Source organism: Larus michahellis, chromosome 12 (genome assembly GCF_964199755.1).
Source record: "Larus michahellis chromosome 12, bLarMic1.1, whole genome shotgun sequence".
In the NCBI taxonomy this organism is placed as follows: domain Eukaryota; kingdom Metazoa; phylum Chordata; class Aves; order Charadriiformes; family Laridae; genus Larus; species Larus michahellis.
The window spans coordinates 5,397,210-5,409,414 of NC_133907.1; the positions used below are offsets into that span (position 1 = coordinate 5,397,210).

Consider the following 12,205-nt stretch of genomic DNA (forward strand, 5'->3'; position numbering starts at 1 on the left):
CTGATCTTGGGTAGGTATAACACTAGGCAGCAATATCAGCAAATGGGTTATATTTCTCTGCACTTCATAAGTTGAGAGTTTATGTTCTAGTGACATCTCTAAGGGCAAACCACCATTATTATGCCAGGAATGGCATTTCCCTGCCTTCATGCCCAGTTGCTCCTTTCCTCTTCTCCCAGTACATCCCACTGAAGGCCTGGTTATCCAGAGGTGGATTTGCTCACTTTCCTAAGACAGGATTTACTCTGAATAGCGGAGATGATCGCTCTATCCTACCTGTCTGCGTGTGCCATAAAGAAGGCTAAGAAAAGGAATGTACGATTCTACTGCTTGGTATTGGATGCATCAGATGAACCTTGTCACTTCGGACTCCTGCAGACACCTAAAGGATTCAGCTGTCCTGTTGCTGCTGCTGTCACCCTGTCTCTCTCCTGTCTTTTTTCACTGGAAAACTGGTGTCACCAGATCACTGGAAATGTCAGTTTGACAAATCAGCTAGGACTGAAGCTGAAATGTCAGTCCTGGTTTTATTGTTAGTGGTTGAATGGGGGCAGCCTTTCTTCTTCCTTAGCTTCACAGAATGTAAGGACAGGGTGATTCATGAGAGAGAACTATTTGATTTCCTATGTGTCACACTTGCTACTGTATTGAGTTTGATAGCTTTCATTTGATTAACACATCTTCCTAAAAGGTATCCCACCTCAATTTGATGGCTTAGGAGACAGGAAAATCCATCACTTCTCTCTGTGAAAGTTCAGCAGAGTTCATGCTTTCTCTAAATGATCAAAAGCCTTTCCAGAATGGGGGTACAAGCTGCCCTGGATGAAGGCATGCTGAGGTTTGAGACGTGCTGACATGAAAAGCTTCGTGCCAGCCATGAGGTACAGTACTAGCTCAGGCCAGTCACTGTTTCATTTTCCAGATACCACTCTTGATTACTTCTGATTTTTAATTTTTTCCTACAATTTTTAGTAAGATATCATCATGCAGTATTGGATTTAAGCACAGGTAGTTGAAGCCTGTGATTACAGACAGGGAAGATAATTAATTGGCGCCGGGGCAGAAGAGGACTGTTTAGAGTGAGAATTACATATTTGCTTGTTTGGTGTCTTTTTGTCTTTGATCCTTATCTCTACTTCATTCCAGATGTTCATCTCACAAATGTGGCAGTGCAAAAGACTGTATGTGATTATGATCCCGGGAAGGTGAGGGATACGCACTGTCTGCAGACTGTTCCCCTGCCGCCTGCCGTTGGGGCTCTTCTGGCAGATGCGAGCAAGTTGACCTCATCCTGCCAGCTGCCACGCCGTGGACGTGTGCTGCAGCCACTTAGCTGTGCTGCCTTGTCTCCTGATACCCATAAATGTGGTTTTGTTGGTAGCAGCTCTAGGTGAGAGGCTGGGTGAGTGTTCTGCTTTAACCGTTGCTTTGCAGCTGTCTGCGCATCTACAGGGCTGATTTTTTGACTTTAAACCTAGTAACTTTCTGGTTAGCGCTTTTCTGAGATGCGGATATCTCATAGCTTAGCCCTTCACTTCTAAGACCTCAGCGGTACAACAAGGTTGACGTTGCTGCACACAGTTGTCACTGTTAAGCTTCCTCTCTCAAGAAGTGGCAGCTGAGAGAAAGAGACAGAGGGAGGAAAAAAAATATTAAATGGGATGTCAGATTCCTCGTGAATCTGAGATGAGGGTTGACGTTTGAGAGTGACGGAGGATGGTGTTGAACTTCCCATTTTATGGGCTGCTCCCTTCTATAAATCTCTCTTGTCTGTGTGGAAAGGAGAGTCTCTGCAATACCCTGATAGAAGATAAGATGCTGATTGCTGTTAGGAAACTTCTGGTGGAGACCTAGGGACCTTTTTTCCCTAGAACTGTACAGTTGTCATGCTTGAAGAGTTTAACCGCATTGTGGGGCTGGTGGCACCTACCTTCTGGTCTCTGTTTTTTTACTAAGAATTCTTGCTGAGCTGTGGAGACTACAGGGTGAGGATTGAAAAGAATCACGTGGACTAAATCCATGGTCATCTGTTGGGAACGGCTTCATATAGTTGTGTTTGGATGTCTCAGGGCTGCAAGTGGGGCAAACATGGGGCAGGGTTGGTGGAAGTTCTCTTTGTGGATACAGACGACACTTTCATCCCCAGCCTCCAGAGTGTTCAGAAGGTGATTAGCAGTGACAAACACTGCTTTGAGCTCTACAGCTATGACATCCTGATCCATCAGGATCTAAAACCTTAAGGGTGTTAATAAACATACAAGGGGTTAGAGTATCAGGGCAGCTACTTTCCCTGGACAGGGGTGTCTTGTGATGCTTCTGCGTCTTGTAGGTAGGTGCTTGCAAGCTGGCTCTGGGTGAGCCAGTCTGGAACTGCAAGTGAAGTGTAGAGAGGTTTGAACTGTTTTACATGAAGGAAGCTGGTGTCCAGAAGAAATACAGCTGGTTTTGCTCAAAGTATCAGAGTTTATTAGCTGGGCGCGGCACCCTGTAACTTTGTCTGTAGAATCTCTAGCACTGTGTTGTGAAACCCTGCCAATTTGGCTATTTCTGGAATATGTTCCCTTCCAAGTATCAGCATATCACAAGTACCACAACACTTGCCAGAGATGGAGGGTTACCATCATCTCTTCTCCTGCTTGTGTATCTTTCAGCAGTGCCCCATCAGCCCTGATAAACCTCCAGTTGGTGCCTTTGGCTGCCAGCACTAAACATGACCCGTGTCTGTAGTGCACTGGCTAAAAGGCAGACCCCAACTGAAAGATGTCCCTCCTGCCAGTTGTGGAGAAAAGGACTCCATAGGACTTGTCGGTATTTAAAACAAAACAACAAAAAAAAACCCTTTAAAACATAATGTGACTCTAGATATTTTTTTTTTCTTAAATACAAGTTTTCTCACTGGCTAAGTGAAAACTATGTATCATTAAAGTTCAGCTGAAATTCTCAGAATATTATCTGCTACATACGCAACCCAAGTATTGCAACAGCAGGAACCCGAGAGCGCAACCGACTTGTAATTACAGGAGTTGAGAAAAACAGAAACAGCAAATAGTACTTCAGAAATTACAAGCAAATAGGATTATTTTTTTTTAGTCTTTCAGCCTTAATCATGTAAAGTGCAAGCAGGACCATAGGTAAGGAAATTTCCCTTAGATATGATTTATGTTGACGGTGCTCTCCTGTCAAACGTCTTCTCTAATTTACTTTTTTTTACCTCTTCTGTCTAACAAGACAGCTCTGTGTTCTATCAGCATCAGTCCAATATTTCACGTGATGCCATTGGGGACAGCTTTATTTCAAAAGAGCAAATAAACGCAGCTCAGCTGTGGTCCTGGATAGCTCTAATTTGCACAATCTACTCAGTTCATAGCCTCAAACCAAATGACTGCTTAGGCAGCCTGCACATAAAGAGCTGGAGTAACTTCAGTTGGTCAGGAAACAAATGAATCGGAATGAAAGTCCTCGATGTCATCACAGTGCTCAGGTAGCGCTGCTGGGCTCTCGTAGAATTGCTATTTGAACACTGTGTTGTGCTAGGAAACTGTTTCCAGGAGACATCCACATTCCGCTGCTAAAAAAGGGTTAATGCTCATTCTGTGAGTTCTCCTCAGCATTTACGGCTTCAGCTAGACTTTGGTTTTCACTTGTGTGTCTTTCTGGAAGCTAGAGGGATTTTTTTTTTTTTTTCTTTAGTACCATCAAGAACAGGAATAGAAACTTTGCAATAAGCTCAGAATGTTCTTTGGCTCGGCGCATGGGAAAGAGATTTGGGGTTGGATTTCCTATTGCTTCACACTTACTCCTGCCTCTAGCAGAGTAATGATTTTTGTAGACAGGCGTTTCTCTTAGATGAACCATTGGCAAAACTGCCGTTTCTCCCTAATTTACTGTTGTTGTATCCCCTTGGCTTCTGGAGGTGCATGCTTCACCTTCCCTCACTGACAGTAGCCAGGAAAACTGAACTCAAATGTCATCTTCTCAGAGACACACTTCATAGTGTGGACAGGGAGAGCAGGCGGGCAAAGATGTTTATTACCTTCTAAGGGGTTTTATTAAACTGTTTGGAACGGATGGTCTGGTTCCATGTCTGTCTTGGCAACTGGTCGTAATACTCTATAACCTTTATAGCGATTAAATGGTGAATTTCCAGAAACAGAGCAAAGTAAGCAAGCGTGCTGCCACTTCAGAGTGGGAAAACAAAGCAGCATGGGGCTGCAAAGGGAACGGAGTCCGTGTCAGAGCTGGGACTTGCACAAGAGCTGTCTTTCAGAGGCCCTTCTCCATTGTGCCTCCTACACTTACTGCTTCTGCAGCTCTCTGTTTCAAGCAGCTTGTCTTGCAGCATTTTGTGGCTGACTTTACAACTGTGCTAACCTCACATATTAATAGTAGAAAGATGTTCATCCACTGCTTTCAGCTGTCCAGCTTTGTCTCTGATTGTCTGTGAGTTTATTCTTGTGCGCAGACAGATAATTGTCATTGCTCAGGTACTTCAGTGTGTGTATTTGATGTTGTAGGCTGGTGGGGAAGGAGAAGCGTGTTGGAGGCTTTGACCTGATACGGAACAATGGGTCTGTCAGCAGAGGGGAAGACCCGGGTACTCCGGTGAATGAGAACATCATGACAAGCACACGTTTAGGTGCGTACTCATCCAGGGCTGGCAGGGTGCCCTGCTCAAGTTCTTATAGCATCTGCCCATCAGCAAGAGGAGAGCACACACCTTTCACTGAAAAACAAAAGAACAAGAACGTGTGTGTGAGCTCTTATGGGGTTAAGAGACCAAAAGGAGCAAATGCCTTCCAAAAGTGGATGTAAGTGACCAGGCTGCAGAAGCACTGATGAAAACAAGCCTGTAAATGTAGTAGGAACAGTTTCATTCATAGTTCTGCTTTTCAAGCATTAAGTCACAGCAGACTTCTTCATATGCCAGTTTTGCTGCAAAAAACACTCTACAGTCACTGTGGGGACTGTTTACTGGGCACTTTCCTGAACCTAGCTGTGCATCTTACTGTTGGGAAGATTCTGAAGTCATACTTCTGAGAGGCTGACATGTATTGTAACTTTATTTCGCAGCACGCAGCTCAGTGTGCTTACAGTCCTCTCTGGCTGTAGTTTCTAACTAGCAAGACATGAGTACAGCCTCACCTGAAAGCGGGACATTACCCCACCTCTATAGGAAGGTAGAGTAAGGTGATGTGTGATTCCCCTGTTCACGTTTTCATTGCAGGCTGCTACGATGACAGGAAGAAACAACTGAAGCAGCTTTTCAGGAGTCTTCCTGCACAGCAGAAAGTGTAGTGCTGATCCCGAGCTTGGGATGGGAGCGATCAGCCTGGATGAAGTTTGCTCTCTCTTCCTCGTATCGGGCAGCAGCAGTTCCCACTTCTCTCAGGACACTGCTGGCTCAGCGCAAGATGCTGGCCGCCTGCTTCTGAAGGTTCCCCAGCTTGGAAGCCTGAATGAAGTATTTCATAGTGGCTGACATAAGACACAAGGGACACTGGCTTCTCAGCTGTCCACCTGCACTTGCAGAGCTTACTTCTGTACCATGTAAGAAAATAAAGGGGATAAACACATTCTGTACAGCAAAACTAAGCTCTTAGGGAGGACAGCCACCTGGTCCTCCTACTGCTACTACTATGGAAACATGTCAGAGCAGAAAACCTGTTGCCACGATACTGTAAAAATAACCTCGCCATCACATGTTAGGGAGACGCTGGCTGGCTGTACTACAGGGTTGTGTAAGAGTGCGGCTCTAACATCGGGACTTGGCACTGTGCACTGCCGCTTGCTTCCAGAAGAGATGCAATTTTCTGAAAAAGCTACAGGCAAGATAGTTCAGGTGATAAGTCGATGTTATATTTAATCTGTGTATCTGAAACTTAAGCTTGAAGTGGACAGCCTTGCTTCTTGCAGTTGTACGTTTAGGGTACGTGGCATTAGCTACAGAATTTTAAAACTTAGATCAAGCAAGGGTAGTTGGCTTTTTAGATTTAAAGAAACCACACCTCGTTTTTAAGGAGTCTGAAACAAGGTATTTTTGGAACTATGTATAAGTTGAAGAACGTGCGGAACCGGACAAGGCAGTGCCAGGCTGTCTGGAGGAGGGACCGCTGGAGGGTGGTCAGGGAGCCAGGAAAACGGTGGTGCCATGTTCAAAGTTCTGCACGGCTGTGCAGAAGGGAAGAGAGCAAGGGATCAGGCCTCTGTGTTACGTGTGCGAGGTTTGACAGAACAGGTGAGCTACCTAAAGAGCTGGAGACAGAAGGACAACTGCCATATTTAAAGTTTTTAAATTCTATCCAGAAATATCTTTACAGAAGTTGAAAAAAAGAAAGGGCTTAGCAGGTCTCAGACACTTTCCTGTACACAGAAGAAAACCCAAAAACTTACTGTAGTCCATTTCTAATTATGATTTTTTTAAAAAAAAATCTTCTTATGGTCTTAACCAAGTTGTGCTTCAGACTAAGGGTAGCATAATGTTAAAACCTTTGAAGAAACCAATCAGTTGTCCTTTTACAAGACAGGCTCTGTGACTATTGCTGCTCAGCCCTCTTCAGGCTGCTTTTTTTAAATATACATACATTTTATCCCTTCATCTAGTTTTGAAAACCTCTTTTCTGTGGTCTCTCGCCTTACAACTTAACAGCAGAACACGTTTTCCAAGCGAGACTAAAAGGATGCTGCCTCTCCCTATCCCTCCCTACAAATCTTAAAGAAATTCCTGACGTGCTTCAGATGTATAGTTTGGCTTTGTTTTAATACCACAGGCGCGCACAACTCCTCTTCTGTGCTTCGGGCACACTGTGGAGTCCCAGTTCCTCCTACTCCTGTTCCCAGCACAACAAAGAACCAACTCTGAAGCCAAACTCCAGAAGCGCTCGCACAAAAACCCAACAAGGAACAGACACACAGAGTTAGGAATGCTCCATTGCTCTGATTTTAATAATCCCATTTCCACCAGCCACAGGCGTTTGCCCATCGCTGTGTCCCAGCCCGTGCCTCCGTACAGCTCTGCCACCTGAGCTCCAGCAAGGAGCAGGAAAGGGTTTGTGATCCAAGAAAACTGCAGTGTCATAGCTAAGGAGCCAAACGCTTCCCAGCACCTGCCAGAAATCTCACTTGAGGCAGACTCTGGCCATGCCAATGTCCTCCTGCAAACCCCGAAAGCTGCAGCTATTGCAGTGTGAGCTCCAGGTGTGCCAGCCCAATGACGTGACGTTGGCCCGGCCACCTCAGCCCTCCAGGATGCGATTGATTAGTTTCATTTCCTCAGCAGTCATGGGGTTCAGGTTAAATCCCTTCAGCTCAGCTTTACCTGAGAGAACACACAGAAAAAAAATCAGGATTTGGCTACAAAAGAAGTGAAGCAGTCCATGTGAAACTCTATAGAGGGGCTGCGGGGAGGGCAGGGACAGCCCTGGAAGTGATGTGGGAGCCCATTTAGTGTGCTGGGGGGTGACAGCTCCACACCAGGAGCCGTAGGATACTGCTGGAGCAGGGCAGGAATTGCAAAGCCAACGGGAAAGGGGCTACAGGAACGCACAGAGCTCAGGAGTTTCTGGACCCTCCTCCTGACACACAACGTCTGCTCCCAGATACTGAGAAGGTTCCAGAACAGGAGCGTTTACCTTGAGCTTCGAAGAGGCGGTTGACCTTCAGGCGCAGCTCTTTCCGGAGGTTGTTTATCTCCTCATCCAGATGTTCCTGGTCTGAGACAAGCGGGACAGGAGTGAGGAGGTGACAGCTCTGGGGCGAAGGCTGAACCTTCTGCGGGGCGCTCGGTGTGGAAGCCCAGGCCCGAGGGGCAGGAGAGGGCTCCTCCCCAGCTGTGTTGGGGTCCCACCCGGTGCTCTGCTGCCCACGGGGCTGAGCCCCGCGTTGCTTCGTGCCCAAAGGCGCTTCCCAGGACACTGCCTGGGACAGCCGAGCCACGGCCAGGACCTGCCTGCGCCTGCCAGGGGGAGGTTTTGGGCCCTTTGCAGCCCTTTTTCTAAAATCTTATTAGGGTTAAGACCACCTGTACACAGAGTCCCCGGGGCAGCCGGCCTTACCCTTCCGCAGCATCTCCTTGGTCTGGGCTTTTGGGAGTTCGATGAACATGTCCCCGAAGCAGACCATGGCCTTGCCTGGGGGGTTGGGGGGGGGGGGTGGGGCGAGAAGAGGGAAAGAAAAAAAGGGAAAGGGGAAGGCTTTGTCAGAGGGGCTTTCCTCCCCGATCACGCAGCCGTTCCCCGGGCTGCGGGGCTCCCGCGGGGTGCACCGGGCTGGGCCCGGACCTCACCATCGGGCTCCGGGTCCTTCTGCAGCGCCCGCAGGGCCTCCCGGTTCCGGTTCCGCTTCACGTCCAGGTCCACGATCTGCAAAAGGGAGAGAGGCAGCCGGGGCTCGGGGCTACCGGCGGCGGGGGAAGGAGGCGACCGGGGGGAGGGTTGGCCCGCCGGAGCTAACGGGGGCGGGGGGGGGAACCGGGCCGTACCTGCTGCCGCGCCGCCAGCACGTCCTCGGCCAGCTCCTCCACCTCGGCCAGGTAGCGCAGCACGAAGGCCGGGTCCCTCGCCATGGCGCTGCCGGTGCCGGTGCCGGTCCCGGTCCCGGTCCCGGTCCGCCGCCGTTCCCCGCCGGTCGGCAGCCGCCGCCGCGCGGCCGGGTTCCGCGGCGGGAGGGGCCCGGTGGCAGCGCGCCCCCTGGCGGCCGCCCTGGGCGCTGCTCACCGATTCCGGGACCGGCTCCGTAAGCCCGGGATGCGGACGGCCCCGGCCCCGCGGGACCCGCCGCCCGGCAGAAGGACGGAGCGGCCGAGCGGCGCTGAGCCCCGGCGGCGGGGGGGTCCCGGCCCCCAGCCCCGCTCCCCGCAGCCCGGAGGGGCTCTGGGCTGGGACCCCCCCGCCTCGCCGCGGGTCCCCACGGCGTGTGAATTATTGATGCCTTGTCACAAGCCGTCCCCTCTCCCCCCTCCCGCTGCCTGCCCTCCCTCGCCGCTTGCTAGCTCGGTGCCGCTGTCAGGCAGCTGGGCTTTTTAGAGCATCAGGTTGCCTCTCTGCCCCCTTTTTCTCCCCAGAACGCACTAAAGAGCCCTAAAAGCGCGGGGTGACGAGCTCAGATTTCATGTCGCGCAGCTGGGTGGCTCGTCCGGAGCTCAGGGGGTGAGGGCCTGCCGTCCCCGGGGAGGGGAGCCGGCTGTGTTCCCGGTGGCTCGGCTCGCCCTCAGCCGGCCCCGGTGCCCCTCGGCCTGCACCAGGCAGGGACCAGCCCTTTTGGCAGGTCAGGGCAGCGACAAGACTCTGCCAAGGGCACCTCATCAATCTTCTGCCCTGAATGACCCTGCCTACAAGGAAGCGGGAAATATCACCCCTCAAAATGGCTTTTGTCCCCTTCTTTCCAGCCCACCCAACCTGTGAAGTAGAGGAGACGGAGAAACGGGGTGTCAGAGACACAGGGAGACCCAGTTCACCGATGGCAAGGACTGGCAGACCCGCACCATGTGAGCTCTGCAGTGGGAGAGGGACCCTGGGAGCCCACCCGGGCTGGCAGGTAATGAGGGACACGGGTTTTCATGTCCTATGTCCTTGCTGCTCCTCCCTGGTGAAACTGCCCGGTTCCCAGCTCAGAACCTGTGTCGGTGCTGGTCCCGCTCCTGTCGCTTACTGGTAACGATGTGCTGCATGGTTGCCTGGGGTTCTGCACCCCCAAATTGCCCAGAAAGTGCTGACTGATCTTCAGCATGACAGTACCCAACCGGGGCTGCTCCCTGGTCATAAACTCTGGCCCGTGCTGCCGAGTCCCTTCCACACCGTTACTGCCTTCCTGACAATGCCACTCAGTGTCCTGTGGTGACAGTGACACCATTGCTTCCCCTTTGATGGTGGAGGGACCTCCAGTCTGTTTTGGATTGGTGCTTTTATGGGTGGAAGCCCCCAGTGACATCCCTGAGGCATTGATCGTGGGGTGGGGGAGGGAAGCACCACCAGTGGCAGGGAGGGACCTGACCTTTTGGCTTGCCCTCTTCATGGGACTCATCTTGGCAAGAAGTTCTCCAAAGGGTGTGGAGTGACCCCCAGCACTGCAGCACCTCCTGTCTGCTGGAGGTGGGGGTGGCCACATGGGGACCACAGGGGACAGGGATGGAGGGAGCAAGGCAGTGGCTGGCTGGTGGTCACCACACTTCTGTGGGCAAATAATCCCCTAAGGGAGATTACCCAGATTGGAAGATTACTGGCCCTAATCCCATAAGGTCATTTGTTACAGTTAACTGGGGAGAGCTCCTCCGTCTGCGGCAGCGTGTGCTAAAATAAGGTGGCTTCCAGGCGAGTGGTGGAAACGAGCAGTTATGCGCAGCATCCTGGCCAGGCTGGGAGTGATTCAGACTCAGGTTGGATTTTTTCCTGACATCAACCAAAAGAGGCAGCAGGATTGGGGATGGATGCCAAAGATGGAAAATGCTCCTTTTTCTAGGGGGGTGGCTGCCTGGAGATCTACAGACTGGGTTGGGGGGCAGCTGCTTCCCATCCACCATCTCAGTGTTGGCTCCTGCAGAGTCTCAGCAGGACAGGGGCATTGGGGTCGGATGCAGAGTGGGATGCAGGGCATGGGACAGGACATGGGATGCGGGATGCGGGATGCAGGTCTGTTTTTTTCCTGCAGCCTCACACCACAGCATCCATCATGGAGTGATTGGCTCAGCTTTCTGCCGGGCATGAAGGTAGCATTTGATCCTTGTTGCTTTGATGGGATCAGAAGACAAGAGCGTCTGATTCTCACAATGTGTGCTGGGACCCTAACCAGAGCTGGAGCTACATTTACCTCCCAGGGGGACATATCTTTCAGACCAGTGACAAAAAGCTCTGTGGGCAGTGAAAGCCCCGTCCATCTGTCCTGCCACACATGCACAGACACAGCCTCTTGAGACTGGGGTTTGGCTGCAGAGCTTGGAGCTGGGGGTGGTGCTTGGGAAGCATGGCCTGGCTGACTGGTAACCGTCCCCTTCAGTGGACTGGAAACCTTCTCCCACTACCTCCACCAGCAGCCTTTGCGCTGCCCAGCAAGGGGAGGAGGAGGGAGCGCTTTTAAAGTCTGTGCAGGAGGGATGGGGATGGGATAGGGATGGGATGAGGATGGAGATGGGATGGGAATGGGGAGAGGGTGTACATGGGGGCAGGGATGGGATGGGGACAGGCTGTCCATGTCCTGGCAGCAGTGGAGGGAAGCAGTATCTGTCCGGGGTTGCCAGTGACAGCGCAATGAACGCAGGGTTTTGCCAGGGATGCTGGGCTGCACGGAGGGGAGGGGGCCGTTCTCCCCAGTACCAAGGGACCCAGCTCAGCACAGGCATGCAAGAAGCTGCAGCTGAGTGGGATCGCAAAGCCACTGACACCAGGAAGACATTCACAGGGCAGCGAGTGGCGGCTGGTGCTGCGCTCTGCGGGCCTCTCCCCAGCCAAGCTCTGAGCCAGCCGCAACTCATCATGGATTTCTCCTCCTGGAGCCAGCACTGGGGACAGGCCTTTTGCTGGTAAGCTGGACTCAGGCCAGGGACCAGAGGTCCATTTGGACTAGTTGCATGTTTATGTGCGCTCCCAGGAACCGGTCAGAGTCAGAGGGACCGGCTGCCTGCCCACCGCCAAAGGCTGCTTTGCTTTGCTGTGTATTTTGTTGTGGAAAGAGAAGGGTTTGGTTTCAGCATGTTCCTTTTTCTTCCTTGCAGCGCTTTTATGTATGCAGCTAGAAACCCTGCCTGCCTGCCTGCTGACAGCTGCACGGGCAGATTTCAGGGATGTTTATAGGTTTTTTTTCTCTCTCTTTTTTCCCTGTGGCTGCTAGGGCCTGTTGTTAAGATAAATCAGACTTCAAACCACAGTCCCTGTGTTCTCAGGCTGTGGATGTTTCACTCTGCTTTCAGAGGGCCCATTTCAGTGTCTGTGAAGGAAGATGGGTCCACCTCTCCCTGGTCTCCGGGTCCCCGCTCCCTGGTGTTGTGCCCACCATTGAGGCAGCACCAGCTCTGCTCCATTGCCCAGCCAGGACAGAGATTCCCCTGGGACTGAACCCAAACAGGGCTGGGGCTGGGCAGGTGTCAGCGGGAACTCTGGCCAGTGGAGCCCTTCCGCTGACCGGCAGTGGATGAAAGGCTCCTTTCTTCGGGCTCTGGGATGCTGGGAACTTCCCCTCCCCCAGGCAGGCATTTGTCGAGGGGATCTGTCAGGAGCAT

At 51.7% G+C, this 12,205-nt stretch overlaps 2 protein-coding genes across 2 annotated transcripts; one reads left to right on the forward strand and one right to left on the reverse strand.

Annotated features, from left to right (window-relative positions):
- The first annotated feature begins 258 nt into the window (after positions 1-258).
- On the forward strand, positions 259-6,445 carry TTLL9 (tubulin tyrosine ligase like 9). The gene is made up of 4 exons (XM_074605503.1): positions 259-397; positions 1,147-1,390; positions 4,515-4,636; positions 5,225-6,445. The coding sequence occupies exons 1-4, from the start codon at positions 259-261 to the stop codon at positions 5,293-5,295; spliced, it is 576 nt and encodes a 191-aa protein (XP_074461604.1). The 3' UTR covers positions 5,296-6,445.
- Positions 6,446-6,914: 469 nt separating this feature from the next.
- PDRG1 (p53 and DNA damage regulated 1) lies at positions 6,915-8,670 on the reverse strand. Its single transcript, XM_074604814.1, has 5 exons — positions 8,477-8,670; positions 8,282-8,357; positions 8,052-8,126; positions 7,629-7,709; positions 6,915-7,315 (listed from the first exon to the last, which is right to left on the reverse strand). Exons 1-5 carry the CDS (start codon positions 8,558-8,560, stop codon positions 7,233-7,235), a joined length of 399 nt encoding a protein of 132 aa, XP_074460915.1. The 5' UTR covers positions 8,561-8,670; the 3' UTR covers positions 6,915-7,232.
- Between the last annotated feature and the right edge of the window lie 3,535 nt (positions 8,671-12,205).